The sequence below is a fragment of the Falco rusticolus genome, chromosome 14, assembly GCF_015220075.1.
Source record: "Falco rusticolus isolate bFalRus1 chromosome 14, bFalRus1.pri, whole genome shotgun sequence".
NCBI lineage: Eukaryota > Metazoa > Chordata > Aves > Falconiformes > Falconidae > Falco > Falco rusticolus.
In genome coordinates, this window is record NC_051200.1 from 973,550 (window position 1) to 994,371 (window position 20,822).

General features: G+C 49.0%; 2 protein-coding genes across 5 annotated transcripts in view; both read left to right on the forward strand.

The window, feature by feature from the left end:
- The first annotated feature begins 1,716 nt into the window (after positions 1 to 1,716).
- GPR119 (G protein-coupled receptor 119) lies at positions 1,717 to 3,030 on the forward strand. Its single transcript, XM_037408484.1, has one exon. The coding sequence runs from the start codon at positions 1,717 to 1,719 to the stop codon at positions 2,695 to 2,697; it is 981 nt and encodes a 326-aa protein (XP_037264381.1). The 3' UTR covers positions 2,698 to 3,030.
- A 2,595-nt stretch (positions 3,031 to 5,625) lies between these two features.
- The window catches only part of ENOX2 (ecto-NOX disulfide-thiol exchanger 2), a 50,029-nt gene continuing 34,832 nt past the window's right edge, over positions 5,626 to 20,822 (forward strand). The window contains exons 1-2 of one of the 4 annotated variants that reach the window (XM_037407721.1): positions 5,626 to 5,707; positions 17,620 to 17,763. Coding sequence is in view for 1 of the 4 variants with exons in the window: in XM_037407720.1 (XP_037263617.1) it covers positions 7,395 to 7,476; positions 17,620 to 17,763 (226 nt within the window). In the remaining 3 variants the exon portion in view is untranslated. Of the gene's footprint in view, positions 5,708 to 7,335; positions 7,477 to 17,619; positions 17,764 to 17,786; positions 17,943 to 20,822 lie in introns of those variants that run through there. The other 3 variants (XM_037407723.1, XM_037407720.1, XM_037407722.1) reach the window with 3 other exon arrangements.

Here is a 20,822-nt window from a genome sequence, read left to right on the forward strand (position 1 = left end):
GCTGTCCTGCCACTCCTCTCTGCCTAACCTCCCCTCCACCTCAGTCTTATACCATGGGGTTTGGACTTGCTCCCCAAATGTCTCCCTGGGCAAACAAAACAGGAGGAGTTGTAAGGGTGTAAGGCCACCAGAGCCCTTCCTATGGCCACCCGTGGTGCAGACCCAGGGTACATCCCAGGGGCTTCCCCACTCCACAGCTGCATCCACAGCAGCCACAATTCCTGTGTCTGCTGCATCTTTCCTCCCCAGTGCAATGCCCATATCGTGCCCTGGCCCTGCTCTCAGCCTCTCCCCATCCACCTGCGCTCCTCAGGTTACTGTTTGACAGAGGAAGGCTTGAACCTGCCCCGTTTCCAGGCAGCTCTGATTTTTTTCCGGCTCATGAGGCAGGAGAGGTGGCTTGTGGCACTTTGTTTAAAGGGATGGAGCAGTTGTGGTCACAGTCTGGAGGGTGACCTACCTGTGGGAGCGTAAAGGGCATGACATTGGGTTCGTAGGATTCTGTAATACACAAGGGCGGAGGCTTTGTTGCTGTGAATTTCTTCATTACAAGTTACTTTTAGTAAGGTAAATACAATTATGATTAGTAAAGCAAGTATGTGTATATATAATTATTTATTTATTTTAGTATTAGTAGCAAGTATATGTATTTCATTCAAAGTATTATGGTACGGTTCATTAAACTGCTCCCAGGAGTGAGGTCAGTCGATGATGGATGAAGTTTCTCTCTGGAGATGATCTGCAATCTTAGAGCCTGGCCGCAGCCAGGCATCCCAGCCAGTCTGGAAGATTGGGCAGAGAAATTCACGCAGGGGGAGCTCTCAGGAGAGAGGGGCTCGTTTGGGGTAGGTGGGTAGTTACTTTTATGTGGATCTGTGAGTGGGCAGAGGACACCTCCTCCTGGAACATCTGTTGCTGGCTTCTGCTTGCTTAGGAGGCCCCATTGTAGGTTATGGCAGTTTCCTTGTTTTGGGCTTATTGGGGGATGCCCTGGGCTCCCGGCTGCACTTACCAAGGGCACTGCAGTCTCCCACCTGCACCTGCCAAGGACGCGCTGGGTGCCCAAGCTGGCAAACATTTTCTCCTTCAGCAGACATCGCTTTGTCAGTACTTTTCCCCATTGTAACCAGGTCACCTTTATGGCTGCTGCTCTGACAAGGGATCAGTGTTGTTCCCTTGGTCTCTGCGGGAAGAGGCTGCCCTGGGTCTGGCAGTGACGCTGCAGGAGCCCCATGAGCTGTGCACCTACACGTGCCCGTGGGGCTGGGAGCTGGGAGCCCTCTTTGCTTGTTCCCTATTTCCAGCACCCGTGCCAAAGCAGGGAACTGCCTCTGCTTGGCTCCTTGGTGCTCGGCTGGGGGATGGCCACCACCCCGTGTGCCATCCTGGCAGCTTCCTGCTCAGGTGCTTGCTGCTCAACCCCTGCTCCAGGGTTGTCTGGAAACGTGGCTGGAGGGGAGGGACCTCTGTGGGCACGACGGGTGCTGTGAGTGCGCCCATCCCTTCCGGCAGGCAGCTGCTCAGGAGAGCTCTGCTCCCCACCTGGAGGGACACCGCTACACCCCGTGCTTTTGCTGCATCACCTGGAGGGTGAGGGGCTGCACTCGCTGCTGCCTGGCTACTGAGCTGTACATGCCACGAAACCCCAGGTGAGGGATGCCCTTGAATCGTGCTGGGGACACGTCATCCTTAGGCTGTGCCCCACAGGGGACAGCCATGGCTAGCTCGGCCCTGGGAGCCATCCTCGCTGTGCTGGCCTCGCTCATCATCACTGCCAATGCACTGGTGGCTGTTGCGCTCCTTCGCCTCATCCAGAAGAGCGGCTCCAAGGGGCTCTATTTTGTCCTTAATCTTGCTGTTGCGGATGCCATGGTTGGCTTTACAGTCATGGGTCTGGTCATGGATGAGTTTTCCCAGCCCTTATATCGACCCCAGATCTTCTGCGTCCTGAGAATGGCTTTTGTGACCTCCTCTTCTGCTGCCTCTATCCTATCCCTGATTCTGGTTGCATGTGACAGGCACCTGGCAATCAGGAAGCCTTTCCACTATTTCCAGCTGGTGACAGGCCTGCGGGTCGGAGTGCGCTTGGTGGGGCTCTGGCTGCTCGCTGCCATCATCGGCTTCCTCCCAGTCCTCTCCCCAGGTTTTCAGAAGGTCTCTGCTGATGGGAAGTGCTCCTTCTTCGGGGTCTTCCACCCCACCTACATGCTCACCGTCTTCTGCGTCGGCTTCTTCCCAGCGCTCTTTCTCTTCATTTATCTCTACTGCGACATGCTGAAAATTGCCTCGGTGCACGTGCAGCACATCCAGGAAGTGGAGCATGCAGGGCTGGCGCGCAGCTGCCCCCCATCCCGCACCACCAGCGACATGAAGGCCATGCGAACCGTGGCTGTGCTCATCGGGTGCTTCACGCTCTCCTGGTTGCCATTCTTCATTGCCAGCATCGTGCAAACTGTCTGCACTGAGTGCTTCCCCTACAAAGTCATTGAGAACTACCTCTGGCTGCTGGGACTCTGCAACTCTCTCCTGAACCCCCTGCTCTACTCCTGCTGGCAGAAGGACGTGCGGCTGCAGCTCTCCCAGCTGGCTGCAGGTGTGAAAAGAAGAGTTCTCTTTCACCTGGGGAACGGCCGCTGTTTCCCTGGCAGAGGCACCAAACCTCTCCCCACTGTGTCCTGCCTGCAGCTTCAGGACTGACACGGTAAGGAGCGGCTGCCACCAGCTTTCCAAGCTTTCCAGCTTATCTCCTGCATTGCGACCATGAACTCGGGGCCCACAAGCTGTGGAGGAGACCACAGACAGGGTGGAACCTACCTGGATGCTAACTCCCAGACATCAGCGTGGCCAAATTCCAGCCAGCCCACAGCCTCACAGGGGCACAGCACAGCCTGTTTTGCACCAGCCCCAGGCACCCCAAATTGCAGGTGTGTGGCACACATTAGGTTTTTGCCTGGAGAGCCTTGGCAAGAGCAGCCTTCTGCCTCTTGGGACCAAGCCCTCAGCACTCATTCCACAGGCTGAGATCCTTTACCTGTCACTGCCTGGCTTCCCCTGCCCAGCCCTGGGATCCACCTGCCCTCCCCTCTGCCCACAGTGCCAGCTCTCCAGGTGATGAGCCCCAGGCACCTGGGGCAGGGCTGCTCACACAGCACTGGCTCTGTCACCTTTGGCTCCTGGCCCAGGTGGCGGAGGCTGGGAGGTGTGCACAAGTCCTAAATCCATCTGGGACCACAAGCGCTCCCAGTCACTGCCCTTCCTAAATCAAACTCATGATCCTACAGCTGCTGGCTGAGCCACCCCCTAAACCTGTCTCCTGCTGCAGTCAAACCTGCAGCCAGAGAGGTGGCAGGGTCGTCCCCACTCTGGGTTGTGCCCACCCAAGGCAGAGGCAGGGGGTAGGGGTCTGAGCTTGCTGCCGTGCCACTGGGACCACACAGAACAGCTCCTGCTGTTCCTCGGCTGCTGCCGTGTCTGCCCAGGAGCTAGCATGGCAAGCGCAGAGCAGCTGCAGACACTGCACACCAGGGAGAGGTGCAGGGCAGCACAGACTGAGCTGTTGCTGTTTGGCCTGGGCTGTAAAGTGAGTTAATGAGTGACTGGCTGAATGCCGAGCTGTGGCAAAGGAGCTGGAGGAACGGCTGCCTCAGAGCCAGGGAAAGCCCCATGCAGGAGGGTTGCTTTGTCCTATCAGGGCTGTAGGGCTGGATTTGGGACTGCAAGGGTCCCTACACACCAACTCATCCCAGGAGCACACGTCTGCATGCCCTGCCACATAGCATTGGTGGCCAGACTGCTGACCTTGCCAGAGGCTATGATGATATTTAATTGCTTCTCATAAAATTATGTCCATTTAATCCACATGGCAAGAAAATGTCATTTAAAAGAGGTTTATTATCTGAGAAGATACCCTAATCTGAAAATGAGGCTGCTATGCATAAAATAGCAGTTGTTTCCACCTCTGTCATTTGCCCCACTGGTAGACATGAAGGCTCAAGGCCATATCCAGTATGTGTCCAGAACCTGCCTTGGTCCTGAGGCCTTCCCCATCCTAGAGTAAGAGGCAAAAATAAAAATGCCCTTAAAAAAGGTCCTGTGTAGCATTCACCTCTGCCTGGGAAAGGCCTGAGACCAAATATCACATGGCAAATGCTGTTCCTAGCTGCACAGCATGGAATGAGCCTGAGAGGAGGCCTCTACAGAGCAGTTCTGGCTCTGTGGGTGGGCTGACACCTCGTAGGTGGATCTAGGAGGTGGATACAGTCTGATTCAGTTCTGGGGATCAACACAGTATCTGTCTATATGATGAGCTGCTTGCTGCCTGTTCTCAGTGGAGCCTGAGCTCCACCCGATGTTGTTTTTCAAAGCCAAGCCATCCTTACTTCTGATCACGCCAAAGCCGTCCTCTGCCTCCCTCCAGCATGCTTTCTGCAGTGAGCGTCGCAGGTGGGTATCCAGTGTGAACAGAGACGTTTTCCATGTGGGCCTCTTGCCACTTCCTGAGCTTGCTGACTGCTGCCTCTGCTGTGATTCTGTCACCCACGGCCCTGGAGTGGGGCCAGCCATCGGCAGTGTTTGTGCCCAAGCACAGAACTGGGTGAGGCTGCAGATCTGGAACAGCGTGAGCAACAGAAGCCGGAGCACTGGCTGTGTTGGCCTGTAGTGACCATGACATCCCACTCCACAGAGGGGCTCAGGGCTCAGGCAGCCTTCTTGGTGCCACAGAGACACAGGGAGGTGGCTTGGATGGGAAAGGAGACACTTCTGCCAAGCTTATGTGCAGCTGGAAGACACAGTGCAGCTGGAAGCAGAGCACCTCCCTGAACAGTGGAGGGTCCCTTGCTAAGCATCTGCACTCTCGTGCTGACCTGTGCGTCTCCCTCGAGGGGGGTGCTCACAGGCTGGAGTAGCTGGGGCTCCATTCCTGGAAGACACCTCCAGATCCCACCGGGACAGCACAGCAGCCCCTCCTTGTGAGACCGTGCCGGCTTCCATCTTTTGTCCCAGAGACCACGTCCCCCTGCTCCGCCACTGCTGCTGTGCGTATCTGTGGGTACTGGGCACCCAGGCCAGGCGCTCTGGGGAGCTGCCGGAGCGTGGCTGGACACGAGTGGGCACATGTGAGGCCACGGGGCGAGGAATGAGTGGGCACATGTGAGGCCACGGGGCGAGGAATGACGAATTAATCCTGCCACAAGGGAGAAAGAGGGAAAGACAAGGAGCCCTTCCCCCACTTGCTGTCCTTCACCGGAATAAACGGCATTCCTGACAGGCTGTCTCTGTTCCTACCGACCCGTGGGGGGTCGGGGCTGCCGGGCTGCTTCCCCTGGCAGGGCCCTCGCCGGGGCAATCCCGCCCGCCCGAGACGGCGGTGCTGCGCTCGCCCGGGGGCGGGCGGCCGGCGGCGCCCCGAGAGCGCTGGGGGCTGCAGAGGGCCCACGTGGCGCCGGGGGACGGGAGGACAACGCTGCCGTGCACACGGCGGGCCCGGAGGCAGGCGGGGAACGGCTGCGGGGCCGAGGCCACACAACGCGCCCCTCCGCCTCCGCGCCTGCGGACGCCGCCACCGTCCCGTCGCGCCGTGCGCGCAGCGCCCCGCCTCCCGGTGAGGTGGCAGCCAATGGGCGGGCGCAGCGGAGCACGCGGAAGCTGGTGGGCGGTGCGCATGTGCGGGGCGGCCGCGGCGGGCCGGGCCGGGCCGGGCGGTGAGGTGAGTGCGGGCCGGGCCGGGGGTCCGGGGGGTCCCGCTCCCGCCTGCGGACAGCCCCAGTGGGAGCGGCCGAGCGGCGGCTCGGGGCCGGCCTAGGTTGCGCGCCGCGGGAGGCTGTGGGGAGTGAGGCACGGCTGCGGATGGGGCCAGGGGCGGCGGGGCCTCTCCGGCCAGGCCCCCGTTTGCAGAGCGGAGGGGGGGCGGCAGCGGTGCTAGCTCTCGGCCTCCTCCGCTTCTCAGGCTGCGGCGGCCCGTGGCGCTGGATCGCCGGGCCGGCCGGGCCTGCCGGCTCTCCTTCCGGGCCGCCCCGCCGCGCCAGGCCCAGCCGGCCTCTAGGGAGGGTGGCCGAGGTGTTGGCCTCCCGGTCGGCGCGGTTAGGCCTGTATGGCGCGGGTGGCCCTCGCCAGCGGGGGGTCCTTACATTAACAACAGCCTTATAGCAGTCTGGAGGGCATCGGGAGAGCTGGTGGTGGCGTCCCTAGTGTGCTGCTGGCCCTGTGGGCGGTGGGGAAGCTGTTCTAAAAGACTTACTCTGTGTGGAAAGTCACCAGGCTACCTTTTGGGTTCAGCGGTAGTTAAAATGTCACCAAGGTAGTACAAGGGGGAGGGAGAAATTTGTTGCATTTGAAGAAATTATTGAACTGACTTTTAGGCCTCTTCTGATGCTCCAAAGTGGTTGGTTTGCAAGGGGGGTGGTTGAAGGTGGCAGCAGCTTCTTGCCTCCTGTGTGTAACTAGTTGGGTGTAACTGGTTGGGTTCTCTTCTGAACACTGGGCAGTCTTGGCTGTGCCCACTCGTGTAATTCAGCTTGTGCTGGATCTGTTCTGCTACAGCCAGACCGTACGTAGGAAGCACTGTTAGGTTCGTGCACACTCATACCAGTAACCACAGCTACCAGTGGGCTGTAACTCTCCCACAGCCCCACTCCATAGGGATCCTTTGACTATGATTCATATATGTATGCATACACGCATTTATTTGGTTTCTTAAGTTTCTTTATATTTGTGTGTTTCTTACTGCCTTAATTATTTTGGTCGTGTGTGTGAAGTCCAGGCATTAACAGCAATGTATATTCAGATCATGCTGAGTAGAAATGGTTTTGTTCTTTACTGCCACGTGTTTTTCACACAAATGTGTTAGTCCATACACTTTGACTCCTCCGTACTTCACTTGCACAGCTGCAATAATTAGGCACCATATTTTCGAGCTTGCAGACCATTGCAGCAGAGCTGTGAGATGACTGGTAAAATGCTAAGACAGCCTGGGGGAGGAGTTTGCCCAGCAAACTTGCATGCCTTCATACTGTGGCTTTTCACCTTTTCTCTGCTGTGGAAGCTGACTCATTGATTTTTCTGTTTCTTAGTGTTTACTTTGAGGGGATTTCATAATATCTAATTAAAGAGCCCCCTATACAGAGTTGTTGAAAGCTCTGTCAGAGCCACTGTAAGGTCAGGTTTCTTAGTTTAAGGTCATGTTTTTGTTATGGGTGACTTGAGCTTGTAGAAGGGGTGAATTTCAATCTCAGAGTAATTTCAAAGATAAGGTGTTGCTAGAGAGGCATTCTGTGCACCTTCCGAAGATGGTGTGAGATTTCTCCCCTAATCCTCAATTTTTCTGTAGACATTCTTCTGGTGCCAATGTGTCCATCCCAAAGCAGTGCCTTCCTACTGCTCTGCTCTTGGCCAGGATGAAGCTGTTCAGGTCCTTGTGCTGGTGCTGCCCTTCTGCGAGGCTCTTGTCTGGGGAGCAGCACTCACTTCTGTGTCCAGGTTTTTGCACTAGGATTTTTGAATGGTCCTGATTGCTGGCTGTGCTGGACTTGTCTTTGGGACTTTGCTCTTCTCCCTCACCACTGCTTTTTTTCTTCCTCTTTTTTTTTATTTTTAATTCCCACCCCACACCGCCCGTAGCTCTGTGCCATTAGCCTGTGTCCCTTTGCCTGACAGATTTCTTCTCCTAGCCTTTCAAAAATGTATTTTTGAAAATGTGAGCTTTTGAGCATTTGCTATGCAGTAGCATGTGTTGCCCTTTGGGGGTGCAGTGAGTGAGGTTAGGATGGGGAGGGATGTGACTGATGAGCTGCATGGAGTGGGGCATGTCCCCTCTGAGCCTGGAGTCACCTGCTCTGCACCCCAGGCGATGGAGGACAAGCTGCTTGTCCCCTGTAAATTCCAGTGTTAATGCAAAACAATTTAGAAATGCTGTGTTGAGAGGGAAGGTGGTTTCACAGAGCCATGTGAGCATCCCCAGAGCACTACGTGGAATATTTAGTAGTTTGGTGTGATGGCTAGGGTGGCTGGTGAGGACTGCCTGTGGGAAGCAACAAGGGTTGTGTGTCTGTGCCAGCATACACACATATGTGCATACACACACAGGTAATAATATTTTTCCTTTGTTTTGGGTTACAGTGGTAACTAAACAGCACAGGTCATACATGACTTGATCAAGTCTCTGGTTTTGTTGCTGTGGATATATGTGAAAATATGCATTCGCTTGAAAGCATTGCAAATAGTCCTTTGGTATTCCTGAATGCCTTGTTTTTAGGGTCAAAGAAGAAAGGGACTCTGTGTGTGTCTCTTTCTTTTTGGTGTGGGTTTTTTCCCCTCTTTTCTCTTTACAGTGCCCTCCTAGAATAATTAACTTGTCTGAAGTTAGTATTTCTTGTGAGTACAAGAAGAAAGTGAGGGATGTGCCTCTTACCATCAAGGATTACTAGAACTTAATCTTTCTCTGCAAAGGCAGCTAATCTCAGGCATTCAAACAGGGTTTATTTAACTGCACCAGTGCTTAAAAGCATTGATGTATAAAATCCCTTGCAAACTCAGATGTACTTGCTGCTAATCGCTTCTCCACCTCTGTCCCCCATCCGCCCATCAGCGTCAGTTACTGGAGACTGATAGTGACACGTGCAGCCACCGGTTGCCAGCTCCAGTCCCAACCCATGCTCTCAACGTCTGGGTTGTCACTTCCAACCCACGTGGCAGTGCAGTGGTAATTTTACTGTCATTACAACCCAACTTTCCTTTTGTGCTTGGATTCTTGTGTGGACTTGCACTGAGTGTGAGAGCTCAACCCTGGACTCCCATCTTTTAAACAAATAAAGCTGGGAGCAGTGGGAAAACTGGCTGAAATACTGAAATATGATCATCATCTTGCCATGTTTCTCATGCAGTATGCAGGTAAAGTACATGTTTTGTGTGCTTTTCTTGAAAGTGCATTTCTCTGATAATGTCTTGTTAGTGTTGTTAGCATACAGGATTATATGGAGCTGACAGAAGTAACTGTCAAAAGCCTGCTGGTCTCATCAGTGTGCCTAGCTGGCTTCTAGATCAAAAAAAAGAGTTTTAAAGCTCTAACCATGATGCTTAAGGCAGTAGTACAGTAGACAAGCATGCACGAGGCCAGCAGTAGTTTTTGAACCTGGGAACTAGTCTTGGAAAGCAAATGTTGGTTGGTATCAAAGTGTCACTTCAAAGCCTTGGTATCTTTTCCCTTTCCCTTTCTTGCTGTTTTCTAATTGATTACTGCAGATGCTGTGTACTTTGGGTTTCTCCTAAAGTGCATTTCTTTAGATTTTTAAAATGATTACTGTGTAATCAGATGGCAGATTGTATCCTGGAATCCAGTTTATTTCTAAATTGCATTTCTGAACACAAAAAAAGAGGGACGCCTGTTCAGGCTGAGCAATACTTCATATATTTGCCAACGTTGGCAAAAGGTAAATCCATATTTATAGTAAAGCCTGTGTCAGCCCATTTCTTAAGTTCCTCTTGATGCTGGGTAAGAAAGTTTGATGAGCAGGCGTAATCTACATGGGCTTTTTAAGTCTATCATTAAAATGCTTTTAGGCATGTGAAAGTGTCAGAGTACCTGTTGCTAGTTGTTTTTTTTTCTTTGAGTTATGGGGCAGAGATTAGTGTACCTGCTTCTTATTAAATAGTTGGATGTCAAGAAAACCATTCAAATGTCTGACCAGCTGCAGCGCGAGGTTGCTGTCAGAGCATGCGGTTCACTTGCTTGGCCCTGGGCGAGCTGGTTTGCTTGCCTTTGAAGCAGTGCTAGGCTTGCAGTCAAAGCTCCTGTTGTCATTTGATTGAACATTAGTAAACCCAGTAGGGAAGATTTTACAAAGATCTTGAAGTGGAAGCCCTGTTTGGGGGCTGTTTTCATGTACAATCGTAGCCTTGCACAGTGAGCTGCACAAACCTCTGTCTTGGGTAGAAGTGTTGTCAGCATGTTCAGCTCTTGGCAATAGGAGTGATCTGTAAACCTGTGCTTTTCAGTTCATGTTGTTGAGTATTTGTGATTTCTTGTTTTTCACTGTTCGTTACAGCAAATGACCAAGCTCTGTTAGCAGGAACTGGTGGTTGGAAAATGAAGTCCCGCCCAGGGTCTGGCATGGGACCCAGTGATGGTAGATACTTCCCTTGATTTATGCCTGGAACATTGAGATCTCTCCTATCTCTATCCAGGCCCTTTTTAAATGTGTGCTGTGAAAGCTACAGCCATATATAGCGTCAGCACAGACCCAAATCAATACTTACCCAAAGGGACAGGCGGGGCGGTGCATTGTTAATGCTATTTAGGACAGTGGGAAACTGCTGCATGTCTTCCCATAAGACACAACTCGGCATCTATTTTCAGAAGTGAAGACCACCTGCAGGAACCTGCTGCTGTTGTGTGAGAAGACTTGCTGATAGTAATTTTCTGCTCATCTTTAAGCATCTTCACTTTTTTCCCCAGTCCATTTTTCTAGTGAGGAATCTTCTAGTCCAAGTTGATTTTTTTTTTTAATTTTATTTTTAGTTTGTTAGTCACTGCATTATGGCAGCTCCTGGTTATCTTGCTCCTAAAAATTCACTTTTCTGAAAATCCATGGAGATACATACATACTGGGTGTGCTTGGAGGCACGCTAACGCCTGTGCCATGTAGGGCTCTCTAGAAATTCTGACACTGGTCTGAGGCTCGCTGAAAGCACTAATTTTTCTCCTCCTCCCTCCCCTTTTCTTCTGCATAGTACTTCACTGCAAATGCAGAAATCTCATTTCTTGCTTTCCTGGCGGACTACAGTAAAACTGAGTAAAACTCTTGAGTCTTGCTCTTGTGCTGGCGATCCATTCGTTCTTGAGTGGACCAGCTCAAAATGGCCAAGGATGCTTTGTTAAGGGCAGCGCAAAGGAAAAATGTTTGTGCCTCACAATTTTACTGGCTGATTCTGTCAGCTTTTATCCTGCTTTGTACCCAGGGAAGAAGCTTTTCTGCAGCTTCAGCTTTCTTCTGTGTACATTCTGTGTATCTGGTGGGATGTGGTTGGAGCTCAAGCTGAACGTTAGGTTGCTGAAATGGTAGAAGAGAGGCAATCTGTTCTGAAGGTGGCTGCTGTCCATGGCATGCAGCAGTTGCAGGGTGGAAAAGCTGACATAATGAGGGCTTTCTTACTCTAAAACGCATTGTAAGTCTTTTCTCTGGCTTGGTTTAATTCTTGGAGCAAACTGCAGGAGAGCAGTGAACAAGGTGCCTAGGTTTTTTTTATTGCTTCTGTTGCCAGCTTTTCAGTACTACCCTTTTCTTTCATGGGTCATTTATTCTTTCTCCATCTTGGGGAAGTGAGAGTAAAGCTTTCCCAAGATGTTTTGCTTCTCCATACTGAGTGTGCCATAATGTGCCTGTGGATGGTAGCTCATCCTGTCTCGGTGGGCCCTGGAGGCCCTCAGGCAAGGGCAAGGCTGCCTGCTCCAAGTGGTGTGGGTGCCTCCACCCAGAGCCTTCGGGCTCGTAGCTGACAGGTGCCTTGTTCCTGGCTGAGGGCAGGCTCCTGGGACAGGCAGCTCTGCACAGGGACTTTTATGCTTTCCATGTTACCTTTGCAGAGGTCTGGACTTACACAATTAAGTAAATAACAGGTTTTTGAGAGGAAGGCAACTTCGTGACACTTGGCAATAGCTCCTGGCTTTCTCTGCTCACAGAGCCTGGAGCAAAACAAGGAAAAGTGCGTGTGGAAGTAGGTCTTGGAATCCTGGAAGTCCTTTTTGGAGGAGCTACCAGGATCTCTTGTCTGAGTAGACTAAGAGTAACTGCATCCTCTCTAGCACTGTTTCTAGACAACACTACCCAGAAAATACATCAGTTTTTGGTTTTGGCTTGTGAAGGAGCTACTCAATTTCAAGCCTGTGCCTGCAAAGAAAAGTATGTTGCAGTTCATGATCTCATCAACTTCCATTTTCTATAAATTGTGACTGTTTCTGACTTGTGGAATTCTAGTCCAAGGCTGTATAAGGACAGCAGCGGGTTTCTCTTCCAAAGCACTTGTACCATGTGTTCTGCATGCTGCAGTGAAGTTGTAAATGCAGAGTATTAGCTTTACAATCAAGAAAGTCGTATTTCTACCTTTTGAAGAGGTTTAGGCACTGTGGAGGAGTCTATCGAATGAGAAGGGTAGCTCTAAACCAGTTCTTGTGTTGAGAAATAGTTGGCTTGGAATAAAAAAACCCCAACCTGTAAATTGAAATTAAGTTTCACGGCAGGGATGCAAAGTTTCTTCCTTTCCCCCCGCAGTTTGGTAATGTTTTCAGACACAAAGCTTTATTTTGAAGCAGTCCCATTTTAGCTTTGTCTTAGATCCTAATGCAGAGAATCACGGGAAAGACTTTGGTGTCTCAGCACTGTGTCAAAGTGCATCGTTGGCCTGTGAGGTATCAGTTGGAAAAAAGGCTAGAAGAAAGTCAGTTGCTTATTCTGGAAATCTGAGAGCAATATAATTTTTGGTTTCGTGTATATTCTTGTGCCCTTGCTTACTGGTGTGGCTGTTTTAGTATTGGTATGTAAGACATGACTGTGGTTACATGGCTTGAGGTTGAAAACAAGTCCAAATCCTCCAGTGGGAGCAGAATGAGGGTTTTAGCTCTGACCTCTTTGCTGATCTTGGTGTGGTCTCTCAAGTAGGATGGCCTAAGCCATGGCTTGATGAGACAGTGAACCTGGATCTGGATTCCTGGTACTGGTGCCTTAATCACACCCTGTGTGGTCACCTTTGAGCATTTAATCTGACACCATGAATTTGTACCAGCACAAAAAAATGTTGCTGCGTTCACGTCAGAGGATCATGTGTTGCATCTGTTAGAGACCATATCTGATTACATTTAATGGAGAGCCCATAAATAATAAATTTTTTGGAAGTGGGATGTTCATGAAGTGGCTTGAGCCAAGTCCACAGGCTGTTATCCCAGGGGTGACTCTGGTTGTCTTCATGATGCTTTTGCTGGGTTTTGCCCACATCTCTCACAGGTAGTGCATGCGCATTGGTAGGTAGAACTGCTTTTGTTGAAGTAATGCTGAACTGAGCGCATCCTCTAGGTAGTCATTGATCTCATACTAGACTTCCCCTGACTTTCCTTCAAAAAAATACACCACTGAACTTCTGATGTTACTGTTACCTTTAGTTCCTACGGTGACAGTCCCCCATGCTGGAGAGGAATGATCTCCATGTGCTGGTACATGCTGAGAACAAACTGCTGAAAAGAAGCTTTGTGGAAAAAGTCTTCAGTGTTCTGGTTCACATAAGTTGAACACGAGTCAACAATTTAGCCTGGCGGCAAAGGAGGCCGGCAGCATCCTGGGCTGCATTAGGTTGAGCGCTGCCAGCAGGCCGAGGGAGGGGATCCTTCCCCTCGGCACCGGTGAGGTCATACCAGTACTGCTGTGTCCGGTTCTGCCTCCCCAGTACGAGTCACAGACGTTCTGGAGTGAGCCTGATGAAGGGTAATTAGTGTGATGAAGGGGTTAGGGTATCTGCTAATTAGAGGCTGAGGCAGCTGGAATTGTTTAACTGGGAGAAGAGAAGGCTTGGAGTTGGGGCAGGGGGAGTCTTATCAGTGTGTTCAAATGCACGTTGATGGAAAAGTGTGAAAAAGATGAAGCCAGAGTTTTCTCAGAGGGGCCCCGTGAAAGCTTAAAGGGCACACATCAAAACACAGGAAATTCAACTAAGCATGATAAAACTTTGCTTGCTGGTAAGGTGGTTAAGCACTGGAACAGATTGCCTGGAGAGGTGGTGGAGTCTGTCCTTGGAGTCGTTTGGGACCCAATGGGACAGTGCTGAGCAAGCTGCAGGAGCTGGCACTATTTTGAGTGGGGGGCTGGACTAGATGATTGCTAGAGACCCCTTCCAGTGAGAAAGTCTGTGAATTGCTTTTAGAGAAGAGAATGGTTGGGTTTCCCAGCAAGTTCCCACTCGCCTCTCTGTTCTGATCTGAATACTTGAGCAGAGTTTTACTTTGAGATAGTTTTGAACCTGCTAGTGATATTCAGAGTAGTTTCCAGTCTATTTTGAACACAAAAGTTAATTGATGGAGTGCAAGATATTGTAATGTGATCCAAAATATTCTGCTCAGCTTTCCCTCTTTATCAAAGAATGACACCAGGGGTAATTCTTTGTCATTTTTGCCATGTGTATTTCTTGCCCCATGGATTGTGCTTTGCATTTCTTGGTGAGCAATTGGAACATTACTGGCAGTGTTGTATCCTACTGACATTCATATCAAGCAGGTAGAAGTCTGGGGCTGATAAGCTCTACATCGTGCATCACAGCTGGTATGTCCTTCAGCAGCTTTGCTGTTGTGAGGTGCCTGACTGTAGGTGTGGGATTCATTTCTCCCTGAGGTAGCAAGTCTGAGCTGGCCGGCTGTACTTTTGTCTGTAGTGAATGAAGAGTGTCACCAGCAGCCAGTGGCATGATTCCTGTGACCAAATACAGTTTGATTTGAGGTGTTCCTAGGTGAGAGGAATTGTGCTCTGAACTGTGGATATGCAGATAGCTGTTGGCTGTGTGGGTAACTGTTCTTCCCCCTCTAAAGGGAGCTTAGGGTGACCCTGTCCTCTGCTGCAACATCGTCACTTGTTGGTTGAATCCCCTTCTGTGACCGTTGGGTAAGAGTCTTGCTTTTTGTTCTGCAGTTGTCATGTGAGATCTGTCTCTTTCCAATGTCTACATGTGGCTCTGAAAGCTCCAGCTGTATGACATGTTCAGGTTGTTGTTCGATTTCTCCTGTCTGTCAGTGTTGCAGCCATCGTGAGTGCATCTCTTTTTGATGGCATAACTTGATAAAGCTCATGGGAGCTTTCAGCAGGACTCTTGCCCATGGCTTGCATGGACTGCAGCAGCAGGTTGCATTCCTGGCATGGTGCACTGTGATCGTATTACGCCTGTTTAGCATTCTTTATATTTGCTGCCTATTAAGTAGCAAACTAAAACTCAGCTTCATAAGCTGGCAGTTGAAGCCTTGGTCCAAGTGCTAGCAAACCATTTCTTACTGTTCTTCAGAGGTGTGTGGGACAGCAGTGTTCTTTGCAAAGAGAATATGCAGGAATGCTGCAACATGTGGCTTGTACGAGTTTTCAGTGGCTGGCTTTAAGGTGTCAAAGTTCACATGATCTTGGAAGAGTTGTAGGCCCACAAAATGTCAGTCAAGAAGAGCAGACAACCATCTAACTGCAGAGCTCTGGATCTTTGTTTTCATCCAAGATCAGAAAACTTAAAACCCTAAACCAAAAAAACAAACAACAAAAAAAACCCCTAGCTTAGAAGCATGTCTGCACAGGAGTGGGTGCTAGGTGGTAAATCCAGAAAGCTAGCACACCTCTTAACACATGGTGAAACATTTCATACACTTTGAACAATTGTTTACAAGTATGTTTAGTTGCACTTAATTCTCATGGGTTCTTACAAGCTTCCATGTAGAGTATTCTTTCACCATGCATGTTCTGTGGGGAAGGGGCTTTGTTAGTAGGGGACTCTGCTGAGGGTGGATCTTCTAGTATGCTAACTAGGGTAGTTCACGTGTAGTCGAAGTAGTTTTCTGTTTGATCTCATTAACTGTTTGGTTTTCCTTGAGCTTGTCATTTCTTAGCTTGAGGTTTTTTCTGGGATCTATTCCTTCTCCCAAGGCCATGTCTTGTTAACTGTTTTACTGTAAGAGTTATTAACAGCCTCTTTTTTAAATTCTCTCTTTTTATCTTTAAATAATTTTGTATCATTCTTATCCTAAATCCGAAACATAGCCCCATACTGGGTACTATGAAGATTAACTAGCCCAGCTGAAACTAGGACAAAAAGTCAACTTTGTGGGTGGGGACCCAGTTATTCCTGACCTGCTGCTCAGCTCGGGGTGCTGGCCGATAACAAGGTGAACTGAAGTCTCCATGTTCCTTGTCAGATTGCTACTCATGCCCACCTCATCCTCTTGTATGTGGTGAACTTCATCCTTTGAGGAAACTGGTCCCGATTCAAACTTGCAGTAGTCATTTTGGAGGGTGCTTTCCAGGCTCTGCTGTTGGTCCTCAGGCATGCACAGCAGCTCCTGTGAGCAGTACTAATCCTAGCAGAACATCACCCGCTTCCCAGGAGCTGCTTTAGTTTCTGCCTGGAGCTGCTTTAGTTTCTGCCTGGAGCATGAGCAGAATCAGATCACAGGAGGTCTCCAGGGCTGGCACAGGTGTGTGGGGAGTGTTGGGCAGCTCGGGGCGGTGCTGCCTCCCCTCTGGACTGGCATGAACTGTTCTGTCAGTTCCGGCCATTTCTTATGGCTTAACTCATGACCTAACTGGTAGGGGTGCTTGGCTGTACAGCTGCGAGAACTTCCTTTGCATCCTGTAGACCCTAGCGTTTATACAGTAGCTAAGCAATCTGTGTTTTGTTTTTTTTTTTTTTAAATACATTAATAAATATTTTTTTTTAAAGAACACAAGTAGTTTTTCATTTCTTGTTAGCTCAGCTCTGCTGGAGACAGCTGCTTCCCTCTCCAGCACAGTCATTAGAGCAGATGCAGCATCCAAGTACTCCTATACCATAGAGCGTAATAGTGTCCCAGCTCAAACTGATGATGGAGATAATTGGAGTGAGTAGCTGCCTTTGCTCTTCAGTGGGTTAGAAAGTAAACACCTGAGTGGTGGTGTGCATAAATGTTCAGGTGTAGGTTAATGCTGAATGTCTGCGTGGCATGTCATCTTCATCCAGGGTAGGACATCTATCGGTTTCAGGCCTGGCAGTACAAGTGTCTGGCTGTATTGCTGCTTGTCAGCATCCTTCTCTACGCCCAAGCATGGGAAAACACACTTTGAAGTTTAGCGTTGCCTTTTCCGTCAGCTGGATAATAATAGAGGTAAAACTTATAATAGCTTCTTTTCTGCGCTCTCTATTTCTTTGCTGCGCATGGTCTCTTTCTATTTTTAACCTGCTGCATTTGAGATTTGTTTTCCTGAGCCCTCATGACCTCAGTGATATTTTAACTTTGGGGTATTTAAGAAACAGCATTGTAGGCATCTTGCATAGTCGGGCGTGACTATTGTTGTTGCCAGCCGAATAGTACTTATTTTTTTGGCTGCTTCTTGTGTTCTCACCTTTCAGTAGCTAAGAGAAGAGTCCCTTCAGGCTCTCCGTGTCCGCTCTTGTCTATTTACAGCTGTACACAGCAACCATGTTTGTTAACAAGTTCTTGGAAGTGTAATCCTCGAGAATAGAAACCATGACACTGCACTGTGTCTAGAGGAAGGTTTGCCCTGTGTAGGGATGGGAATGTTTGTGAATGAAAGGAAAACCTCAAAACTTCTAGGGAACAAAAACCTTTGAGTAATCAGGTAAGTAATTTTTGAGTCATATTCAGGCTATTGGTTACTTGATATTTCAGTGTGTTTTATAGTTAGTGAATATTTTAAAGGTTGCACTGTTTTTGAAACCTAATTCTGGTTTTCCTGGGCCTGTTTGGGCCTTGGTGTCTCCATCAGAATCCTTCCTGGGATCCATCAGGGACCTGCAGGGCATCTTGTACCTTCGACTGGGCGTTTGTCTTATTGCTGTGATCCCGAAGCATCGCAAACGAATTTAAAGAAAGTTTCTGAGTGTATTTTTCTCTTTTAGGCTTAAACCATCTGTCCTTTGATCCTGGCAACAGCAACGAATCTCTGCAGCTTGGCAGCGCTGCTGGCTTGCGGGTGTCAGAAAGCCCAGCCAAGAATGGAAGTGATCCGGGCAAGAAGAGGAAGAGAGCAAATGCTCCTGCAGGTGAGCCAAGTAGCAGCTCTGCAGCTGGCCATAGAGAAGGCATCCATGTAAGCATAGACCGAAACCAGCTGCTGTGCCGAGGTGTTAATGCAGAAGGTGGACAGATGGAAGTGAAGCTCTGGTTTGGTACCGCTTGCAGTCAGGCTGGTGTTTGCAGTTCCATGCTTGTGTGGCTTTGGGTGAGTGCTCGTTGTTGTTTCTGTGCAAAACAAAAGCAACTTCTGTATTATTTTTTTTAGTCATTATGGAATCTCTCTATATCTGTCCCAGTTGATTTATCCTTTTCTTCTAATTGGACGATACCTCAATACTAAAATCATGACCATAACGAAAAGCTTAATAAGGCAGATCAGCCTGAGTGACTGGAGACATTGATTTTATGACATCTTAAACATTAAATTGTTAAATGAGCCATAATAGCTTATGATGTTGTAATACCAGATCTAGGAGCCTTACTGAAGCTGGTATCTAAGAAATTTTCCTTGTATTTCTCACAGACTGATTGGGAAAGAAACAGACTGAAAAGTGTGTTTGCAGATTTTATTGTGATTGAAAACCACAATCCCACCAGGGTGACTGTGGAAACATGGCATCTGCTCAAGCCATGAAGATGAGATGTTAAGTACCTCGTGTAGATAGCAGTCTGTGGGAATTAGTTGTGTAACTTTTCTGTAGAGAGGTGCCAGGTGCAGGAGGAGGAGGAGGTCTAGACTGGACCAGAGGTAGAGGTGCCATCTTGCTGAGGGGAGGTGATGTGCAAAGCATATAGTTGCGGAAAGAGAGATTGAAATGTAATTGTCCAATTCTGTTTCCCTGAAGAGAAAAATACTTTAAAGGAAACTTGAAGAAAAATCTGGAACTTTACAGATAATAGTCCAGCACAGTTTAAGGATGATTTTGAAATGCTGGTAGAGCACAGGAGAGCTCCACTGGGAGTGTGGAGCTTAACCTCCTGACTGAGCGCTTATCCTGTCCTTCTAGTGTGTCTCCTTCCCTGTCCTTCCCCTTCTCATTGTGTTTGACTGAATTCTCTCCTTTATAATCTCTTGAGAATTTTTTTTTTGCAACGGCTCTCTATTTTTCTATCTAGATTAACTCTGATAAGGTTTTTTTGGTTACCAGTCTCTGCTGTGATCACTCTTCTGCAGCCTCATTTCTTGATTCAACTAAGATGAACTACCCTAAGATACCTCCTTGCAGCCAAAGAAGGACTTGTTCCTGTTGTCTCTGTCACACAGTTGGCAACAATATCGCGTTCTCATCTCCTTGTAGAGACTTTGTCCAACTGTGGAACAAGACGTAACTGTGACTCTGGTTTTGTGATGTGTAGTGTAATGTACTACACAATTGTGATCTCTCTGTTCTGTACCAAGAAGATATTGAATGTCAGGGGTCCCTTGGAGGCATGATAGCCTGAGTGTTCCCCTTGGGATTCGGGTAACCTACTGATGGTATGTTAGTACCTTGCCTTCAAGGTAATTGTACCTTGTGCTTGGGTACTGTTCCTGGAGATGGTGTATGAAGCAGATGTGGGGCTGGCTCAGAGGAGCAGGTGGAGGAGGATACCTCCATTCTTCCTCTGGGAAGAAGGTGGTGGGTTTTGGCTCTGTGCTATGAGATGCATCACAACTGATGGGAGACTTAAGTCAGCTTGCGAGTACAGATAATGTGACAGTCCCAGGGGCTAAACCTACCCGTCCCAAAGGAGGAGTCTAGGACTGTTGGAAGTGGATGGAGTCAGGGGTATATCTTGTTCCTTTCATTATTTTGCATGTTTCCTTTATACACCTGGAGGTCCTTAAATGTTGTAAGTTTGTCTTGTGCATGGTGGATACACAGACCACCTGCATCTCTCCTGCACTGGATTGTTTCGGTGCAGATCTGCATTTTAGGCATCAAAATCTGATCATTACTCTTGGAAACTGTGAATATCCAAGTTCTTCAGGCTGAGCTGTGCAGTGCACTGTAACAGGGCAGCTTTCAGTGCCCTGATCCAGCTGTCAGGATTTCTGCCATCAGAGCAGGCTTGCAGAGGGCTGTGGGTTGTTCTGGCACAACCTTTGGCTGCCCACACTGTCATCATGAAATCCAAATGTTGGTTTTTTTGGACACCTGGATGCAGAGATGTGAGACCAGGACCTTGCACAACTTGAATTTGTTGATTATTTGTTCAATAATACGTATGGTTCTGGACTGGAATAGTCCAGGTATGCTTGGGATAGGTAGGTGAAGCACTGTTTTGCGTGCCATCCCAGTGCAGTGTCTTCTGGATAGATGCTTATGGGACAGTGAGGGAGCTCTCAGCTTTTCACTCTTGTGCAGTGTGATGATCTGTGATCTCACTGCATTGCTGCCTTTCTCTGCATATTTTGGCTTCTATGTCGGTGCTTCCTTTTTCATCTTTGATTTCATTTCTTTCCTTTAAACTAGCCACTACAAACTCAGTGATCTCATTTCTCCTGTATCCTCTGTTTCTCTCTCTTTGTGCCTGACCTGGTAGCCTGTATGGTCTGACACTGACAGATGAATGGTGATAACTAAAGTTCAGGCTTGTCCCAGATCTCCTGAAACAAATGAGTTAAATGCTGAGCTGTCCCAGTTTTGTATTTTGTTCAGGAGAGGAGGGCCATAGGTTGCAAAAGCTGATTGAAACACAACTGAGGGAAATCACAGAATAGTTTGATTTGGAAGGGACCTTTAAAGGTGTAGTCTACCTAGTCCAACCCCCCTGCCATGAGCAGGGACTTCTTCAACTAGATCAGGTTGCTCAGAGCCCCATCCAACCTGACCTTGAATGTTTCCAGGGATGGGGTATTGACAACCTCTCTGAACAACCCTTGCCAGTGTTTTACTACCCTCATCATAAAAAGTGTCTTCCTTATATCTGGTCTGAATGCACAGAATGCCCTGGGTGCTGGTTGTTGGCTTTTTTGAACTGGATGAGTCATTCTGTGTTTTTCCACAAGACAAAAAGGTTGTGTGGGGTTTGTGTTTTGGTGGTGTTTTTTTCTTTTTTTTTCCCCCCCCGTACAGAGCTAATTTTGTGCTAAGCATATTTT